The sequence below is a fragment of the Alligator sinensis genome, unplaced genomic scaffold, assembly GCF_000455745.1.
Source record: "Alligator sinensis unplaced genomic scaffold, ASM45574v1 scaffold2020_1, whole genome shotgun sequence".
NCBI classification, from domain to species: domain Eukaryota; kingdom Metazoa; phylum Chordata; order Crocodylia; family Alligatoridae; genus Alligator; species Alligator sinensis.
In genome coordinates this window covers 142720-160903 of record NW_005843181.1, presented here as the reverse complement: position 1 = coordinate 160903, position 18184 = coordinate 142720, and the positions used below count along the sequence as shown (strand labels likewise).

The 18184-nt window shown below is 55.6% G+C and overlaps 1 protein-coding gene across 1 annotated transcript in view; it reads left to right on the top strand.

Annotated features, from left to right (window-relative positions):
* Positions 1 to 18184, top strand: part of NRBP1 (nuclear receptor binding protein 1) — a 61226-nt gene extending 43042 nt beyond the window's left edge. Inside the window, exons 8-18 of the mRNA XM_025194298.1 lie at positions 13341 to 13424; positions 13652 to 13710; positions 14645 to 14743; positions 14843 to 14975; positions 15231 to 15333; positions 16634 to 16684; positions 16823 to 16958; positions 17049 to 17102; positions 17247 to 17310; positions 17881 to 17936; positions 18073 to 18184. Of these exons, the coding sequence (XP_025050083.1) occupies positions 13341 to 13424; positions 13652 to 13710; positions 14645 to 14743; positions 14843 to 14975; positions 15231 to 15333; positions 16634 to 16684; positions 16823 to 16958; positions 17049 to 17102; positions 17247 to 17310; positions 17881 to 17936; positions 18073 to 18171 (938 nt within the window). The 3' untranslated portion in view covers positions 18172 to 18184. The remainder of the gene's footprint in view (positions 1 to 13340; positions 13425 to 13651; positions 13711 to 14644; positions 14744 to 14842; positions 14976 to 15230; positions 15334 to 16633; positions 16685 to 16822; positions 16959 to 17048; positions 17103 to 17246; positions 17311 to 17880; positions 17937 to 18072) is intronic.

The following is an 18184-nucleotide window of genomic DNA, read 5'->3' as shown; positions in this document are numbered from 1 at the left end:
GCCCAGTGTAGGGACCACCTCCCCCCATCCATGTTCCGCTGTGGTTCTGACGTCGCTGTCTGTATCTATGTGAAGTGCTTGCTGTTTCATCAACTCATCGACTTCTATCTTGTTTTATTCCCGCTTACGGGCTGCTCTGTTACCAACAGTCTTTCATAGGATTTTTGCTAATGGTGAGCAAACTTCTCCGCTCCTGTGATGTGACTGTGCCCCTATATATATAATGTACATTATATATATCTATATGTATAAATAACTTCTCTGCGCAGTGTTCCCTTGCTATAAGGCTGGTGCTATACTGTCCAGCATAAGCCCACACTACTGGCGAGACCCCCACTCCCTGCTGGCAGCCGGCTTGGCCCCAGCCAGAGCCTTACAGAGAGGGAGCGCTGCCCTGTGTATAGTCTCCTCAGTGTTAGCTGTTCCTTTCCTTGTCCTTAGCCCGTGCTAGCCTGTGGACCCTGTTGCATGCCAGCTCCTGCATGCTGAGCCGGTCAAATGCATTGCTCCAAACTGCTTCAAGCCAAACTCCACGGACATTGGGCTCTTACCTGCTGCTGTTATGCTAGGGTTGGCTTGAGGGTCAGGCTGCCCAGTCCCTGCTTCTTGCTCAGCTATCTAGCTGCTTGCCTGTAGCTTCGTTAACCCCATACATGACTGTTTTCAGTCCAGATGTCCCAGTGAAACTTGTTCTGCACCCTGCAGTCATGTGGATCTCCCACCAGAGCAAGTCTGTCACTGACATGAGGCTATCTCTCTCCCCAGCCAGGGCTTGAGCTGCACGGTGTGGGTGGGGAGCTTGCTGAGGCATGACAGGGTCTGGAAGGGGTAGGGTGGGTCACATGGCTCGTGACCATGTCTGGGTTTGATGACACGATGTGACGAGCCTGCCCTCGGCACTGTGTGGTGTGTCCGAGATCCTGCCAACTCTCCTGTTGGAGTGACATCTGGGGTAGTGCTCTGCCCTCCTGCCCTGAGCCACCTCACCAAAGGCCTGTTGGGATGAGCAGCGGGTTTCCAGCTTGGCAGGCAGCAAAGGAGGAGCTGTGGTGTCGCGTAGTGCTGGGGAGCCTGGTCTTGGAGGCCTGGGAGGTTCCTGGGCATTGGGGGTTGTGGGCTGCCTTAGCAACCATACACATCTCCTCTCCCCAGAGGGTGGAGCTGGTCTCTCTTGAATGACATTCTGGCCAGTTAGGAACAGAAGCAATGCCAGACTGGGTCAGCCCCGAAGCTGTTCAACCCAACGGCCTGTATCTGTGGCACAGAGCAGACTGCTGGTCCTTTGCCCCTGCTCTCCTGCAGCTTCCAGCACGTAGAGGACCAGGAAGTCCTAATGTTGAGGTTGCGGCCCTAACGGTGATGTTGGTGCAGGGTCAGGCCATCGATGGGTATTGAATAGGTCTAGTCCGCATTACCTACGCACTGTGTGAAAGGGACCTTCCTCTGATAATTTGAAACCCGCTTTCTGATGATCTCCTTGCATGCCCCCTAGTTCTGGGAGTGAGCGTGGAGAATAGTGAATCCCTGCTTGCCCTCTCCACACCACTCCGGATTGTACAGTGCTCTCATGCCCCCTCGGCCATCTCTTCTGTAAGCTGAAAAGTCCCAGCCCATTTAGTCTCCCCTTGTAGAGAAGTCTCCTGGGCCCCTGACCATCCTTGCTGCCCTCTGGGGCCTTCCAATCCTCCTGTGTCTTCTTAGCCCCTTCCTGGCTTGTTCTCAGTTCCCTATGTTCTTCACACGCTCATTCATTTCAGTAGGGATGTGACTTGCATGGCTCAGATGGGGAGGGCCTGCTAGGGCTTGCTCCTGGCTTCTAGATCACCCAAATCAGACTCCCAACAGCTATTTGAAAGTTGGTCACTTGTGAAAGCAGCCCTTGCATGGTGCTTTCGAATGTAACTGCTTTGTTACTTCTCTTTAGGTTTTGTGGTTTATCTCCTCCGTCTGTCTCTGGAGACATGTTGAGCTGTTGCTTTCACACCTATAGCAGACAGGCATCTGATGCTCGTCACTGTAACCTGCATGTTGCACTAACTAGAATGGAAATTGTTTTGGTTGCCTTGGAGCCAGTGACTTCCCCATACCCAGGATGACTGTGAGACACTCTCTTTTGTTGCCTGAAGTGACAGTGGGTGTGAGGCAGGCACCAAAGCATTCTCTCACCTGATGGGAGTCACAAATGAAAAGCTGATGTGTTTGTGATGTGGTGCGTAGAGGTGGTGATCAGACTGACCACATACGGGCACCAGGTGATCTGTTTGCAGCCTGTGTTTGGCTGGCGTAGATCGTACCCTAAGGCTGCTCTTGGGATGACATGGCTCAGTGCAGCCTTGTGCTCAGCCATGAAATCAGTCTACCATGTGGCGTTACTTTGACGGTGACCTGCATGCCAACAGCCAGCTCTTCCCAGACGTATGTAGGCAGTTCACAAAGCTGTAGTGGTTCAGATTTTCCTGCTGTCGCATGTAAATGACTCGCGGGTGCCAGACTTCCCAGACGTAACGGCACTCAAACCAAATAGCTTCTGGGTTCAGACACCTGCTGAGAATTGCCTGCTCTCCAGGGACAAAACAAGAAGCAGACATCAGGCACTTCACAGGGTGCAGCTGAGCTTACTCCTAGATGACTGCATCCTCCCTGTTCCTCAGGGTCCTTTGGTAATGTTTCAAAGCTGGATGCTGCATTCCAGTAGGGTCTCTCCAGTGCCACATACACGAATAGAATCGCCTCTTTGCTCCAGCCTGTTTAAACATCCAAGGGTCATGTTAGACCACTTCTGTCACAGCATTGTCCTGGCACCCTGCCAGGCGGCTTGTCCACTGGAAGCCCAATTGCCTTGTGAAATCAGTTCTGACATTAATGGAAATAGGAGTGGGGTCTAATCCGTCTCTGGGTCCAGGATGTTCCCTGCTCAGCAGGTACAGCCTGCATCGCTTGTTCCTGGACTCATCTTGCATTTGGCTTTAATGCCCAGTTTGTCTGAAGAGATCCAGTTTCATCAGATGACCTGGATTCCTGCCTGTCTGCTGTCCTCAATTATGCTTCATCAGTTGTTACCCAAAATTCTTGCCTCAGTTCTCTGCAACTTCCAGGTAAGTGAAAATGTAGATTAGCCTCAGACCTAGTCCTGATCCTTATGGAACTCTGCTAGAAACCTCTGTCAGATTTTCCATTACTTCTTCAGAGCTCTGGCAGTTAGCCAGGTCTTAGACATGTTAAGTGGATTAATTAGTATTGGTTTTTAATCTGGACATAGTGTAATATTATACGTGACTTGGCCAATAGAGTGTCTACAAAAATCAAGATCTGCTGCGTTTTAACAGTTACTTTTATCAACCAAACCTGTACTCTCCTTAAAGAATGAACTAGATCTCAACAGTACTTTCCATAAACACGCAGGCTCTATTGCTTTGTCTGGGTCTTTCGTGCTGTGCTGTTCACTGGGTTGTACTGCTCTCCCTTTTGGATATCAGCATGAGATACTAACCACTTCTGGAATTCCCCCAGAATTCAAATGAACACCAAGAGACCTATTTCTTTTCCAATGCTCCTGAGGACCCTAGGCGCAAGTTATCTGGACCTTTATAGATTCATAGATGTTAGGGTCGGAGGGGAACTCAGTAGGTCATCAAGCCTGACCCCCTGCCCTGAGCAGATGAGTGCTGGGGTCAGGCAACCCCAGCTAGGTGCTTGCCCAGTCTCCTCTTGAAGACCCCCAAGGTAAGGGAGAGCACCACCTCCCTTCAAAGCCCATTCCGGATTCTGGCAACCCTTACTGTGAAGAATTTTTTTTTCTAATGACCTGCCCTTCCTTAAAATGTTTCTCCCTAGTGGATATTGCTGAATGGTCCCCAGGGGCTCTGTGGACCTGCCACTAGAAGGCTAGTGATGTACTTGCTGGTGTGTATTGCAGGTGTTTGAGAGGGAACAGAGGAGTGCTGGGGTGCAGAGTGGCTCCAGCTCCAGGCCTGGCAAGGGAGTGTGCCCAATGCAGTGGTGCTCAGCCTTGGCCTGCAGCGCTCCCCACAAGTCTGGAAACTTGACTGGAGGGGAGTGGTGGCTAGAGAGACTGCCACTGCTCCCCTGCCACCACAGGTCCAAGCCCTGTGGGCCAGATAATGTGGTACTGTGTGCTGGACTGAGTCCATGTGCCGGGTAAGGTGGCGGGGCCCACAGATTCATAGATCGTTAAGGGCTGGAAGCAACCTCGGAAAATCGTCGGGTCGAGCCCCCTGCACCAAGCAGGAAAGATAACTGGGGTCAGGTGACCCCAGCAAGGTGTCTGTCTAGTCTCCTCTTGAAGATTTCCAGGACAGGCGATTGCACCACTTCTGGAGGGAGCTTTTTCTACAGTCTGGACACCCTGACTGTAAAGACATTTTTCCTAATGTTGAGCCTGAATCGGTCTTCCAGGAGCTTGTGGCCATTGCTCCTATTTTTCCCCTCGGGCACCCTGGTGAACAGTTGCTTACTGAGCCCTTGATGTACTCCCCTAGTGTAATGGTACACTGCTACCAGGTCCCCTCTCAGCCTTCTTTTCCTCAGGCTGAAGAGTCCCAGATCCCTCAGCCTTTCTTCATATGGCTTTCCCTGTAAGACTGATCATATGGGTGGCTCTTCTTTGGACTCTCTCAAGCTTGTCCACATCCTTGTTAAAGTGCAGTGCACAGACCTGGAGGCAGTACTCCACCTGCAGTCTCACCAGCGCGGAGTAGAGCAGAAGAATCATCTCCTTGGTTTTGCTGGAGATGCATCGGTTGATGCATGCCAGAGTATTGTTTGCTCTACTGGCAACAGCATTGCACTGGTGGCTCATATTCATACTGTGGTCTATTATTACCCCCAGGTCCCTTTCTTTCGTGGGTCTAGTCAGTTTGGTGCTGCCAAGCCTGTAGGTGTTGGGGGTTGCTTGTCCTGAGGTGGAGCACTTTACGCTTCTCGACTGTACATTTCTCGACCACTCGCCTAGCCTGCAGCCCAGAGCAGTGGGGCCCCACTGCTGGACCCTGTTCCCCTCTCTGCTGCCCACTCAGTCTCTTCCTGCTTGACTTTCCCCGACTCCCTTTTTCGTACGCCATCCTGGTGGATCTAGGATATTTTGAAGGAGGGGTGCGGTCAGGATTGGGCCCTTGGCCTTGGTCAAGCAGGACGTGACAGGTGCTGCTGCCTGCCTGCCCAGCTGGGGAAGAGGGGCTGAGCATCCTTGCTCCCACAAGATTAGGTCCTCGGTGCCCACACGGTAGAAGTGGAGAAGAAATCAAGGCCTCCCCCCGCCCCTTCCCCAGCCTGCTGTTCCTTCATCTTATCTTCTACCCTCCTCTAGCTCCTGCCTTTTGTCATCACCCGTCCCCTTTCCTCCTTTGTTACCCTACTGCCAGACTGGATTCCTGGACTACACCGGGGCTGTCTGAGTTCCTGAGCAGTCAAGGGGATGGCTTGGCCCTGTGGGCTGTGATGCCCTGCCCCAAGAGTCAGAAGGAGGGGAGCCCAGAGACTGGCAGTAGGAGAGTGATAGTGGGGAGCAGAGCCTGGGGGCCACCAGTTGGACAGCCGTGTAGGAGACTTTGTGGTCACCCAGTTGGACCTGCACAGCTTGGGCCCACAGGACTTCACAGAATCGGTTCCTGCTCAAACTAGAGCAGAGTTTCTAGAAGATGCCTTATCTAGACTTGAAACTGCTAGTCCTGGAGCCTCTGCAGCAGTGGAGGTAAGTGGTTCCAGTGACTGATCACCCTTTTAAAGAAAGCTGCACCCTACTTAATCCATATTTCTCCACCTTTTGTCTCCAGCCATTGGGTCTTGTTATGCCTTTGACTCAAGCAAGTCTGAGCAGGTGCATACGGATTTTTCCAGAGGCTTATAACTTGGCCAGACTTGGCAGTTTCACAAACACAGCGAAAATCATATCCCTGCTAAATCCAGTTTTTTTTGAAACAGCAGAATTTTATGCCAAGATTTCCCCCTAGAAATCAGTGCGAGAAACGTAGGCAGCGTGAGACATGTAGGCAGCATGGGAAACCAGCTGGTAGAGTTGGTTTGGCCAAGTTTATTAGCACCTGAAAAGTCTGTAGCAGAAAGTGGTGACTGCTGTGTGCACATTGTATGCGGTGGTTGTAGAATCAGTTCAGCTCTGGTTTTTTATTCCTCTCCCACCCCATCCCCAAAGGGCTTGAAGTTAGATGCTTAAATATTGGGCCTCATTTTTTAAACAGTTGGGATCCTAACTTTGATATGGGATCTCTAGGACTCCCCAGGTGCATGTCTTACAAAGCGTCTTGCTCATTTTCTGCTGCTTTTCATGCATTGGGAAGCTCCTGTTTTGCCACAGTTCAGGACCTGGGGTTACAGTGGACAAGCAGCTGAACAGGAGCCAGCAGTGTGCCTTTTTTGCCAAGAAGACTTAATGGCATCCTGGGCTGCACTGGTAGGTGTCTTGCCAGCTGATCAAGGGCAGTGATTCTTCCCCTCTGTTCAGCACTGGGGAGGCCACATCTGGAGCCCTGTGTCCAGTTTTGGCCCCCCCACTTCAGAAAGGATGTCGATTGGAGAGAGTCCAGTGGAGGGCAACAAAAATGGTTGTGGGGCTGGGGGACATGACTTATGAGGAGAGGCTGAGGGAACTGGGCTGATTTAGTCTGAAGAAGAGAAGACCGAGGGGGATTTGATAGTGGCCTTCAGTTCCCTGCAGGGGGGCTGCAAAGAGGATGGAGCTGGGCTGTTCTCAGTGGGGGCAGATGACAGGACAAGGAGCAATGGGCTCAAGCTGCAGCAAGGGAAGTTGAGGTTGGATATTAGGAAAAACGTTGTCATGATTAGGGTGGTGAAGCACTGGAACAGGCTCCCAGAGAGGTGGTGGGATCTCAATCCTTGGAGGTTTTGAAGACACAGCTAGACAAGGTCTTGGCTGGGATGATGTAGCTGGGGCTGGTCCTGCTTTGAGCAGGGTGTTAGACTAGATGTGACCTCCAAGGTCCCTTCCAGACCTCACTGTCTATGATTCTAAGGGCGTGGGGTTGCTGGCACAGGTTCTGCAACAGTGGAGTTGTGAGCTAGCTTCTCTGCCTTTCCATCGGGAGCTTGGAGAGGCCGAACTGGCATATTCTGCTTTGCTTCATGCTGTCAGCACAAGGCTCACATGAGAAGGTGGCTTCAAGGAAGCAGAAGTATTGGAAAGTTTCACCTTTCCCTGGAGGAAGAGTCTATCTGCGCATGGTGAATTGTGTGGTTTCCAAGTCAAGGGTGAGCGGGTGTCCCCATCCTTCATGGATGTAACCTGACCACAGGCCACTAGTTATACAGTGATCGGACAGGGTCTCTGTTTTTTGGCAGAAGGTTTGGCATTGCACTGGTGGCATGCAAGGAAAGTGTCCTCTGCAGCCGAATACAAGTTGGTTTTGGCACTGGGGGGGAGCTCTGGAGACGGTTGGCAAGGCAGGCTCTAGCCAGCTCTGTGCTTTGTCAGGTAGGTCAGTCTGGAGTTATGGCCCCACCATTCAGCTCTGGCTGGTGTTTAGGCCTTAGGGGCCCCAGAATAGGGCTTGATGGTGGTACTGAGTATGGCACAGGTATATACAAAGTGCCCCTTACATAGGTCGGGTGCTACACAGCATCACGGAAGTCCCAGTCACTGGAGCCATGCTGTGCAGTACCTGAGCTGTGTATCGTCGAGCCACCAGTCATCAACAAGAGACAGATGTTCTCTGGCTGTCGACCTGTGGCCAGGGCTGGTAGCTAGCTAAGTCAAGGAAGCAAAGCTTGTGAGGGCACGTGGCAGCATGCTGAGTGGCAAGAGTTCCCAGCCTGATGCCCTGCAGCGAGAGTTGATACCCTGATGCCACCTGCCCCCACAGGTGCCGAGTTCAAACCTGGGCCCAGGCAGATGAGCTAGCAGATTGCATGCTCCTGCCTCACAACAGGCTTCCTTCTGTAGGGTCAGAAGAGACCCTTGTGTGGTTCTTTAGTAGTGAGCCAGTGCAGTGACTGTGACCAGACCTACATAGGCATGGAGACCGGAGTGACTGGACTCTGCCAAGGCTGCCATCTGAGCCAGGGCAGCACTGCAACCTCATCTGCATGGTGGCCAAAATCTGTGTGGAAAAACAGCTCTTCAGGAGAGCAGTCGGGTTCCAAGCTGGATTTGGTGGCTTCCCAGTGCTCAGCTTCTTTAAAAGAATCATAGAAAATTAGTGCTGGAAAGGACCTCAGGAGGTCACATCTAGTCCAACCCCATGCTCAAAGCAGGACCAGCTCTAACTAGATCATCCCAGCCAAGGTTTTGTCTAACCAGGTCTTCAAAACCTCCAAAGATGGAGCTTCCACCACCTCGCTAGGTAACCTGTTGCAGTGTTTTATTGCCTTCCTCATGAGGAAGTTTTTCCTAATATCCAACCTCAACTTCTCTTGCTGCAACTGGAGCCCATTGCTCCTTGTTCTGTCATCTGCCACCCTACAGGGAGTTGCACAAAATTTCATAGTTTCATAGTTTCAGGGTCGGAAGGGACCTAATAGATCTTCTAGCCCGACCCCCCGCCAGGGCGGGAGCACAACCCAAAAAAAACCACTCACCCTAAAAACAAAAACGGGACTCAAATGAGTCCAGCCAGGTAAGTATCCAGCCTCTTCTTAAAGATCCCCAGGGTAGGGGCCAGCACCACCTCCCTTGGAAGTTGGTTCCAGCTCCTAGCCGCCCTAACTTTGATTTGGAATGTATTTAGTTCTTCAAAGTTTAACAAGTAAAATTCTGGTTTATTAACGTGACCACGAGGAAGGAATATTTCTAGTCATAACTGCAACATTTTTATAACATTTCTGTATATTTATAGTCTGTTTTATGTTTCTTTTTTCCACATCGTAAAGAATGTTATTTTTTTTATTTAAATGTAACAAAATATATCTTCATTAAGCTGCTTTTATTGCAGGCAGATTTTGCTCCCAGACACTAAACCTAGTCTATAAGTGACAGTGAAGCAAATAAGTCGAGAAATATTTAAGTACAGTCTTATATTAGAAAGGCAATTTCTGGCTGCTGTCCATATTTTACTGACACACAAATGTCATGTGTAAGCTTGGTGCAGAACAGTTTTGTGGTCTGAGGACTGTTGTAAGATCTGAAACAGGGCAGTGCAGCTGTTCTTTTTCCCTACCCTCCAGTCTCCAGAGAGCTAGTGTAGAGTTGCCCCAGGGGCCGGTGTGCCCATGAAGTCTGACCTTCAGCATAGCTCAGACCACAAAAACCATGCCTTCTGCATCCAGCCTGTCGCTTCCGGACCAGCGATTCTCAACCAGGGAGCCGTGCAGTAGTAAGACCATGAGGCGTGCAAACGCCTATGCATGATTTACAAAATTAGCCCAGAGATTACAAATAAGAATTCAGTGTCCAAATCTCTCTTTCCTGTCATAGCCTTTCTGTGGTCTTTGCAACAGAATTGCTTTAGTGCTACTCTATAGCCGAAGAACTAGTGTGAGCAAAGAGCTGGCATTTTCTGATGAGTGCCTTGAGTCTAATAAGGTTGAGAACTGCTGTTTTAGACCACCGTCCAGCCTGTTGAATGACCCCCAAAAGCAGTGCACAGACTCCTCTGTGTCCTTGAAGATGACGTTGGTGAAAGGTTTAATTGTCCCTAGTCAAAAAATGTGCTGTATTTCTGGTCAGAATGCCTGTAGCTCCAACTTCTAGCTATTAGATCTTGTTTAAGGAGCTACTGTTACGTCTCTTATGGATTGCAGCTCATGTCAACCTTTGCAAGCCAGATACCAGGGGTACTGGTCTGTCATTCTGCTTACCCTTCATAAATATAAAGAAAAGGACCTGGGAGTGACAAGGGACAAGAAGCTGAACAGGAGCCATCAGTGTGCCCTTGTTGCCAAGAAAGCTACCGGCATCCTGGGCTGCATCGGTAGGAGCGTTGCCAGCAGATGAGGGCAGTGATTCTTCCTCTCTATTTGGCACTGGGGAGACCATACATGGAGCCCTGTGTCCAGTTTTGGGCCCCCACTACAGAAAGGATGTGGACACATTGGAGAAAGTCATGCAGAAGGCAACAAAAATAGTTGTGGGCTGGGGGACAGGACTGGTGAGGAGAGGCTGGGGGAGATGGGCTTAGTCAGTCTGCAGAAGAGAAGACCGAGGGGGATTGAATAGCAGCCTTCACCTCCCTGCAGGGGGGCTGCAAAGAGGATGGAGCTGGGCTGCTCTCAGTGGGGGCAGATGACAGGACAAGGAGCAATGGGCTCAAGCTGCAGCAAGGGAAGTTGAGGTTGGATATTAGGAAAAACATTCTCACTAGGAGGGTGGTGAAGCACTGGAACAGGCTTCCCAGAGGTGGTGGCATCTAAACGGCAGTGCAAGCAGCATGGTCTGGTAACCTGTGGCTGCTGCCTTGGGCTCCCTCTGCAGAAGGCGACCACACGCCTTGGCCCTCATGGGGGGTGGGAGGGCTTAAGTGCAAAGCAGCTCCATTAGCCCTTCGTTAACTCCCTGGGACATAGGTTTTCCACCTTGCTGTGCTGTGGCAGGGAACCACATAGCTGGGCATGGCAGCAGCCAGGGGGTCCTCTGACCTACCACCCCAAGGAGGGGGGGTGACTGCTGACTGCACGGGGGCAGCTTACCTTGGGCAAAGGGGTGGTGAGTGGCAGCGTTTCTGCATATCCACATGTCTGCACTTCTTGTCCTGAGTCAGATGAGCGCTGGGCAGTGGAGGCATGGACCTGATCATGCAATCTGGGGTGTCTGCTGCAGAGGCCCCTGCCGCACTCGGTGCTGACGGGGCAGGCAAAGGAAATGGGTTAGTAGTATCCCATGCCCCTCTGGGATCTAGCTAATGGGCATTAGCATGGGCCGTGTTTTGGACGTAGCTGTTTCATGTCCCGTTGGTCGTGGGCTGTGAAATTGGAGGGATTGGCTGGAGAAATAAGATGGGAAAGTACAGTAAGCCCCAGTGCTGAGAATGGGAGCCCAGGACTGTTTTAGGTGCTTGCTGGTTGCTCAGGGCACGGCTGGGGCCTGGGTGGGTGGTGTCCTTTCTTCCTTTCTCTGGCCTGGTTGGGCTCCTCAAGGTCAGACAGCTAAAAGCCCTGTGGTGTCGGTGCTGGTGGGCACGTGGGTCCCCAACACCTTAAGGCCCGTGAAGGGGGCTGCAGGGGCAAGCTCCTCAATCTCTCTGTCTGCCAAGTCTCCTCCACCCTTTTTTCGTGGGACATGCTCTTGGCACAGTCTTCTCCCTGTACTGGCAGGTCTCTCTCAGGCTACAGTTGTGCCCCATGCAAGAGGCTGGGGTGAAAGAGGCCTGTCTCCTGTGCCCACTGCGCAGCATCTCCTGCACCTGCCTGATGAAGGGTAGAGGGCTCAGTGCCATGGGCCATCAGGAACCCGTGAACTTCCATTCCCGCTAGCAAGTCCATGTCCCTGCGTGGCTGTTGTGTGAGGAGGGCCACATCTCATGCTGGTTCAGCTGCTTGTCCTTGCCTTAGAAGCACGGGAGCTGCCGCAGTGCCCTCAGCCTCCTGGCAACTGCAGCCAGAGTGGGGTGTAAAGACCCCAGAGCTGGGGGTGGCCTTACCCTGCGGCAGCAGTTTGCTCCCTCCTGGCATGGCTGTAACCATTAGCTGGCTGTTGTGGACAGGCCCGTGCTGCGTAGGAGCATCGCGGTTGGTTCGCTCTTTATCCCAGCTTCGTGCAGTAGCACTGGATGGTAGCGAGCTCCGCGGTCTGACTGCATTGCGTAGTCCCTTCTGTGTCCAGTCCATTCCCCACCAGCCTGGGAAAAAGCACAGGGAGGGGGGAACCCGCCTGCCACGGCTGCTGTCCTGCGCTGAGCCTGGCCCAGGACAGCCCAGCTAGAGTGAGACAGGAGCTGCCCTTGATCTGTGGAGACAGGGCAGCAGTGGTGGGGGGGATGTCTACCATCCGAGAGGGGAGCAGGGGATTCTTTCCAGCTTTGGAGACTCAAAGGCCCCCACTGCTGCTCCCGCGGTGTAGTCTGCCCAGCTGGTGGTGGGGGAGGCAAGGAGCCGGGGTGCAGCCACCCCTGCAATGCCAGCTGCTGCTTCTGCCCCCTCTTTGCAACAGCCTGGATCCACCTCTGTGTTCCCTCTAGTTCTGCTGGTTCTTCCTTCTTTCTTACACTGGGAGGCAGCGAGGCCCTTCTCCCCTCACCAGGGCATTCCCTCCTGCAGGCCATTCGTTCTAGAAACATTGCATTGCCTCTTTCTTGCTCGTCACCCTTGACTGGTCTTTACAGCCCCTGCTCCCCCATGTCCCACACGGGGGACCGCTCTGCTGCTCTCCTGGGTCTGCTGTAGCCTGCAGCATCTCTGGACACTATAACCCATCCTGCAGGCAGGGTTGTGAGGTGTTGGCACCGCTGTTTATCACAGGGCATCATCTCTTCCTTGTCCTCACCCTTCTCCCTGGGTCTCCCAGCACCGTGCTTGGCTCGTTGACAGCAGCTGCGCACAAGCTGAGCACAATCGAGCTGCTGACCATGCCCTGGGGCATGGGCTAGCGTGGCCTGGCATCCCCTTGTTTCCTCCAGTTCCCTGTGGAAGCTTCTGCCGCTTAGAGCAAGCACCGCTCAGAGCCATCTGTGTCTATGGGTGCTGGCGATACCGGCAGCTGCACCAGCAAAGAGGGCTGCTGAACAGGAAAGGAGGCAGGGGTGCCGTTCCTGCGGGCCGGGGCCCTGCTTTGTGCTGGGGTGGAGTGTGCTCAGTGCTGGGCGTGGGGTGGCTGCTCTGCCTGCGCTGGGGGCCGTTCCCTGCCTCCGGGAGATGACCGCCTTCAAACCTGCACTGCTCTGCATGCTCATGCTGCTGGATTGGTGCCAGTGGGCTGGGCACAGTGCTTCCACAGCCCTGGTCTGCAGTGAGGGCTGTGCGGTCGTGCTGGGATGCCGCACTAATCTCCAGGCCTGGCTCTGTCCCACTGATGGCTGGAGCAGGATCTGCGCCAGCGCCCCCGCCAGCTCTAGGTCCTTGCTTTGTGGCAGAGCTATCTGTCTGTCTGTTGCCCTGAGCCGTGGCTGCTCTCCTGCCTTGTCTGCACCGTGTGTGGGGTGGGGCCGATGGGTGATGCTGTGGGGCTGTTTGCTGGGAGCCTCCTCCAGGCAGCCTTGCCAGCTGCTCTCCCTCACTGGGGCCAGGAGCTTCCGGTTCTGTGGGAGCCCCAAATGGGCTGCCTTGGTGAGGGGACAGAGAGGCAGTCCCAGGGGTCTCTGCCCTGCCCGGTGTGGGGAGAGCTTGTGCCTCCTCCAAGCAGCTGGGGGCCTCTGGGACAGCGTGCATTCAGGGCCGTGGGCAGGGATGGCCGCAGTCTAATCAGCCGTGGCCTCTTCCAGTGGCGCCAGACACAATCAACAACCACGTGAAGACGTGTCGCGAGGAGCAGAAGAACCTTCACTTCTTTGCCCCGGAGTATGGAGGTGCGGCGCGGTCCGGCGCGGAGGCAGGCTGTCCCATGGGAGGCTGCGGGTAGCGGGAGCTGCTGCCACCTCCCCCGGGGCTGTCCAGTCTACAGCTGGGCCTCCGAGCCCTGGTCCCTGGGAGAGGGGTGGAGGGGCGGCAGGGCCTACTCTGCCTGGGCTCCCACTGCGGCCGGGACCTGGCAGGTGTGTGGGGAGCCGCTGGGAGCTTTGTTCCTCTGTTGCAGAAGTCGCCAATGTCACCACCGCAGTGGATATCTACTCCTTCGGGATGTGCGCACTGGAGGTGAGCGTGGGCCGTGCTCTGGGCGTGAGCGAGGATGGTGGGAGGGGGCGACACATGGAAACCGAGACGCTGGCTGGTGGTCGCGCCTCAGCCCATCCCTTTGCGACAACGAGCTGCTGCTGCTGGAGAGCAGGTGCTGTTGACGCCGCATCTGTCGGAGATGGGCGGAGATCCCTACGGGCAGCTGGAGGGCCGCGCTGCTTGCTTCCTGGTGGAGCTCACCAGGCAGGGGCCTGGGCCCCTCTGTCCCGAAATGGTCTGTCCCGCGGCTGCTTGTCCATTGCTGGTGCTGGTACTCAGCCCAGCGGTTCTCAGCAGGCCCAAGCAAGGAGCTGGGAGCTGAGTAGAAAGACTGTCCACAGCCAGTATCGGGCCATTTTGGCCCTGCATTTCAAGGAAGATGCAGGTCCAGCTGCAGAGTTGAACTGCAGGGTTGGAGGCCTGGAAGCACAGCTGACAAGCGAGCCTGGGCTGGCTGAGAAGAGGGCAGGCCATGGGGAAGCACAAGGCTGCTGTGCAGCAGGGGTCCAAACTGCTGCCCCTCCCCTGGGGAGCAGACAGGGAGCAACAGGCTTAAGCTGCAGTGCGAAAGGGTTGTGTGGGAAGTGGGGAAACCCATTCTGGGAGGCAGGGTGGCCAGCAACTGAGGAGGCTGTAGGAGGCCCTGAGCGGGAACTGGGCACTGGGCACGTGCACTCTGGACAGTCAGGCCGCCTTCCCATGCAGTGGGGCAGGGGGTGGACAAGGCGACTCCTGCTCCTGCCCCAGGCCTTGGCTTCCCTCCTGCCAGCAGCGATGCAGGAGGAGCCTGGTGGCACACAGCACCATGGTGGCATCTGGGGAAGGCAGGGAGGCTGGTGCAGAGCCAGGGCCTGCTGCCAGAGCCAGCCAGGCAGCTGGCTTGCTGGGGCTGCTGCATGGGTTTCTGTGGCAGATGGCGGTGCTGGAAATCCAGGGCAATGGTGAGTCATCTTACGTGCCCCAGGAGGCCATCAACAGTGCCATCCAGCTGCTGGAGGACGGCCTGCAGAGGGTGAGTGCAGTGGGCTTGGGCACCCGTGAGACCACAGGCTGGGCTGGGCCCTGTCTCCCGGTGCAGCAGGGTCTCAGCACAGCTTTCCCTGCCTTGCAGGAGTTCATTCAGAAGTGCCTGGAGCAGGACCCGGGGAAGCGGCCCACTGCCCGGGAGCTCCTGTTCCACCAGGCCTTGTTCGAGGTGCCGTCGCTGAAGCTGCTGGCCTCCCACTGCATCGTGGGGCACCAGCGTGAGTATGGGGCGAGGGGCCCAGGCTGGGCTTCCAGGGGGACCCCACCCCCCTGCTTCATGCTGTCCCTGACTGGCTGGACTCCCGGGCTGCACGGCTCAGAAACATGGTCCTGCCAAGCCGGGGTCACCAGTGATACTTAGGCAGGTGCTCTGCTGGCTCTGGGAGCTGGAGCCGGGCCTCTGCTGTGCCAGCTGCTGCCAGCAGTGCAAGGAGGGGACTCGGTGCCAAGCTGACTGCGCCGTTCCTCCGCAGACATGATTCCAGAGAACGCCCTCGAGGAAATGACCAAGAACCTGGACATGAGTGCGGTGCTGGCAGAGATCTACCACCCCGACCGGGACGGCGTCAAAATGATGTGAGTGCCTGGTCCTGCACCATGGGGTAACAGACCCCATGCTGTGTGAGGGTGAATGCGGGGGGCCGCTCGGCCTGGCCAGGTGCTCAGGGTCCCCCCACCCTGCTCTGGAGAGATGTGGCTCTGGCTGGGGGTCTGGTTATTGCTGAACTTGTGCAAGGAGCGAGAGCAAGCCGGCCTCCCTGCCTCCACCGGGGCTCCGTGCTGAGGGGAGCAGGAGCTGTTTGACGTTTCAGGAGGTGGACACATTTTGAACTACAGGGAGGAAGAGATCGTAGGGGTGTGGGACGTGGTCATGGGCTGCTCTATGGGGTCCCCTTCGGGTCGAGGCACAGCTCTGGGGTCCCGGGTGGATCAGAGCAGGGACCTGCATGTGGGACCTGGGAGCACGGAGGTGCTTTGTAGGGACCAGAGACATCAGGCTGGGGGCCTAGATAGCGCCTCTCCTCCAGCTTGGGGTGCAGGTGCTCTCCCTCCAGCACTGGCGGGTCCGTGTCTCCCGACTGCTGTGTCCAGATCGACAGCTCCCCATTCCTGGCAGCAGCACCTCCAACCTGGTCCAGTGCCTCTGCTTTTCAGAGCTGGAGGCCCCTGCTCATGCTCTTAGTAGTAGCAAGTGGCTGCTACAAGCGGGAAGCTGTGCAGAGCTCCATCTCTCAGGATCGGAGACGATGAGGCCAAACAGCACAGGCCACGGAGCACAGTGGGGGGACAGGGAGCCTCTCTCACAGGAGACCAGCAGCTTGGCTTGCTCAGCTCGGCAGGAGGGCGGCTCGGAGGACGCGGCAGCTCTCGGCTCACGGGTGCCACGCCGGGCTTGGGGCAGGTGGTCAAGCTGATGACGACACAGGCACAAAGTAAATGAGCAGAGGCTGCCCCTGAGCAAGCCTCAGGCTGGGGCATTTGTGGTCTCGCCCCTGCACTCAGGCGAAGCCCGACACTGCATTGTGGGCAGGAAGGGATTCTCCCTAATCAGACTGGTCCGCACTGTGGGGTTTTGTCTTCCTCTGCAGCGGGGGCATGGCCCTGCCTGGGGTTTCTTGAGTGTCTATTGATAAACTGTCACAGAAGCAGGATGTTGCTGCCATGGCAGGGTCAGGTGTAGGGTCTCTGCTGTGTCAGGGTTGATGGTTGTCTGGTGCAGAGCTCAGATTATGGAAGGCCAGGCTGGTTTTGTTCACAACTGATCCTGCCTCAGGCAGGGCTTGGGCTGGGTGCGACTTCCAGGGGTCTGATGTGAGTGGGGATCCTGGCAGACGTGGCTCAGCTCAGATTCCCATGCGCTCCTTTCGCCTTCCAGCTTTTCCCAGTCTCCAGCACTGGAGTTGGACAAGTTCCTGGAGGACGTGAGGTAGGAGGCCAGGCCCCGGTTCCCCGAGACTGACCCGCTGTGGGGGCTGGGCACTGCCCTGACCTCGCCGCATGCAGGGTTGGGCAGCCTGGGGTGGGGGCAGTGCCCACGCCATCCTGACCTCCCTCCGCCTCCCAGGAACGGGATCTACCCGCTCACCGCCTTTGGCATGCCGCGGCCCCAGCAGCCCCAGCAGGAGGTAGTGAAGTCTCCCATCGTCCCCCCGTCAGTGAAAACCCCAACCCCGGAGCCTGCCGAGGTGGAGACTCGCAAGGTGAGAGTGGCTGCCTGGCCAGGCGCCACCCTGCGCCCCTTCCTGCCAGGGCCCAGCAGCTGGGGTCACTCTCGCTCTGCTCGCTTCCAGGTGGTGCTGATGCAGTGCAACATCGAGTCGGTGGAGGAGGGTGTCAAGCACCACGTAGGTTCCCCTGGCTGCGGTGGGGTGGGCTCCGGGGGCTGTCTGTGCCCGTGGGGGTCAGTGGGGCTGGGCCCAAGGCGGGAGGGGAGGAACAGGCCCGAGCCCCGGGCAGCTGCATCTCATGGACCCGTCTCTGCCCCGCAGCTGACGCTACTGCTGAAACTGGAAGACAAGCTGAACCGGCACCTGAGCTGCGACCTGCTGCCCAGTAAGTAGCTGCCTTCCCTGCTGGGGTGCGCGCTTGCCTGCCTGCTGCATTAATACCAAAGCTTTTTGTCCAAAAAATAGGTTTTCAGAATTTTTGATTGTGCTGATCCCCAGCCTCTTTAACCTTGAATTTACTGCCAGTTGATCTTGCCATGCTTGAGACGCACAGCTTCCCACTGGTTGTAGCTTGGTTTGCTTTCCAAGTTTTGTCTCCAGCCTTTAAAACGCCTGTTCCTGATCCAGGCGCCCTATAAGCCATATCTACCAGGCTCTGTTGCTCCTTCTCTTTTCATTTCTTCTTGGACTTTTGTGAGTGTGGCCTATCCAGCTCTCTGTGGTTTTGTATACTTAGGAGAGCGGTGCTGCAGTTAGCATACTGTTTTGTGGACATCCTTTTGGCCACCCATGCCCACCTGCTCAGGTTGGAGGAGGACTCGAATCTCAGTTGTTTGGGGAGGTCTCCTTAGGGTTCCTACTGCAAGCCAAGCTCCTGGGTGCTATAGGGTTTTTGTGCTGTAAGAATGGATGAATTCCTTCATATTTTGCCCGCTCATGCTGCCTTGTCTTGCAGACGACAACATCCAGGAGCTGGCGGCGGAGCTGGTGCAGCTGGGATTCATCAGCGAGGTGAGCAGGCCTGGACCTGCAGGGTTTCAGGGGAGCCGTGGTGCATGGCTGGGGGGAGGCTGGGATGGGGGTCGTGGTTCCCTGGGGTCTGGGTGCCCCCCACTGCCCGCCAGGCCCTCACCTGCGCTCTCCCCAGGCCGACCAGAGCCGGCTCACCTGTTTACTTGAAGAGGCGTTCAGCAAGTTCTATTACGGCCGCAACGGCACCCTGACGGCCGTCACCGTGTCCTCGTAGCGGGGCCCCGGGC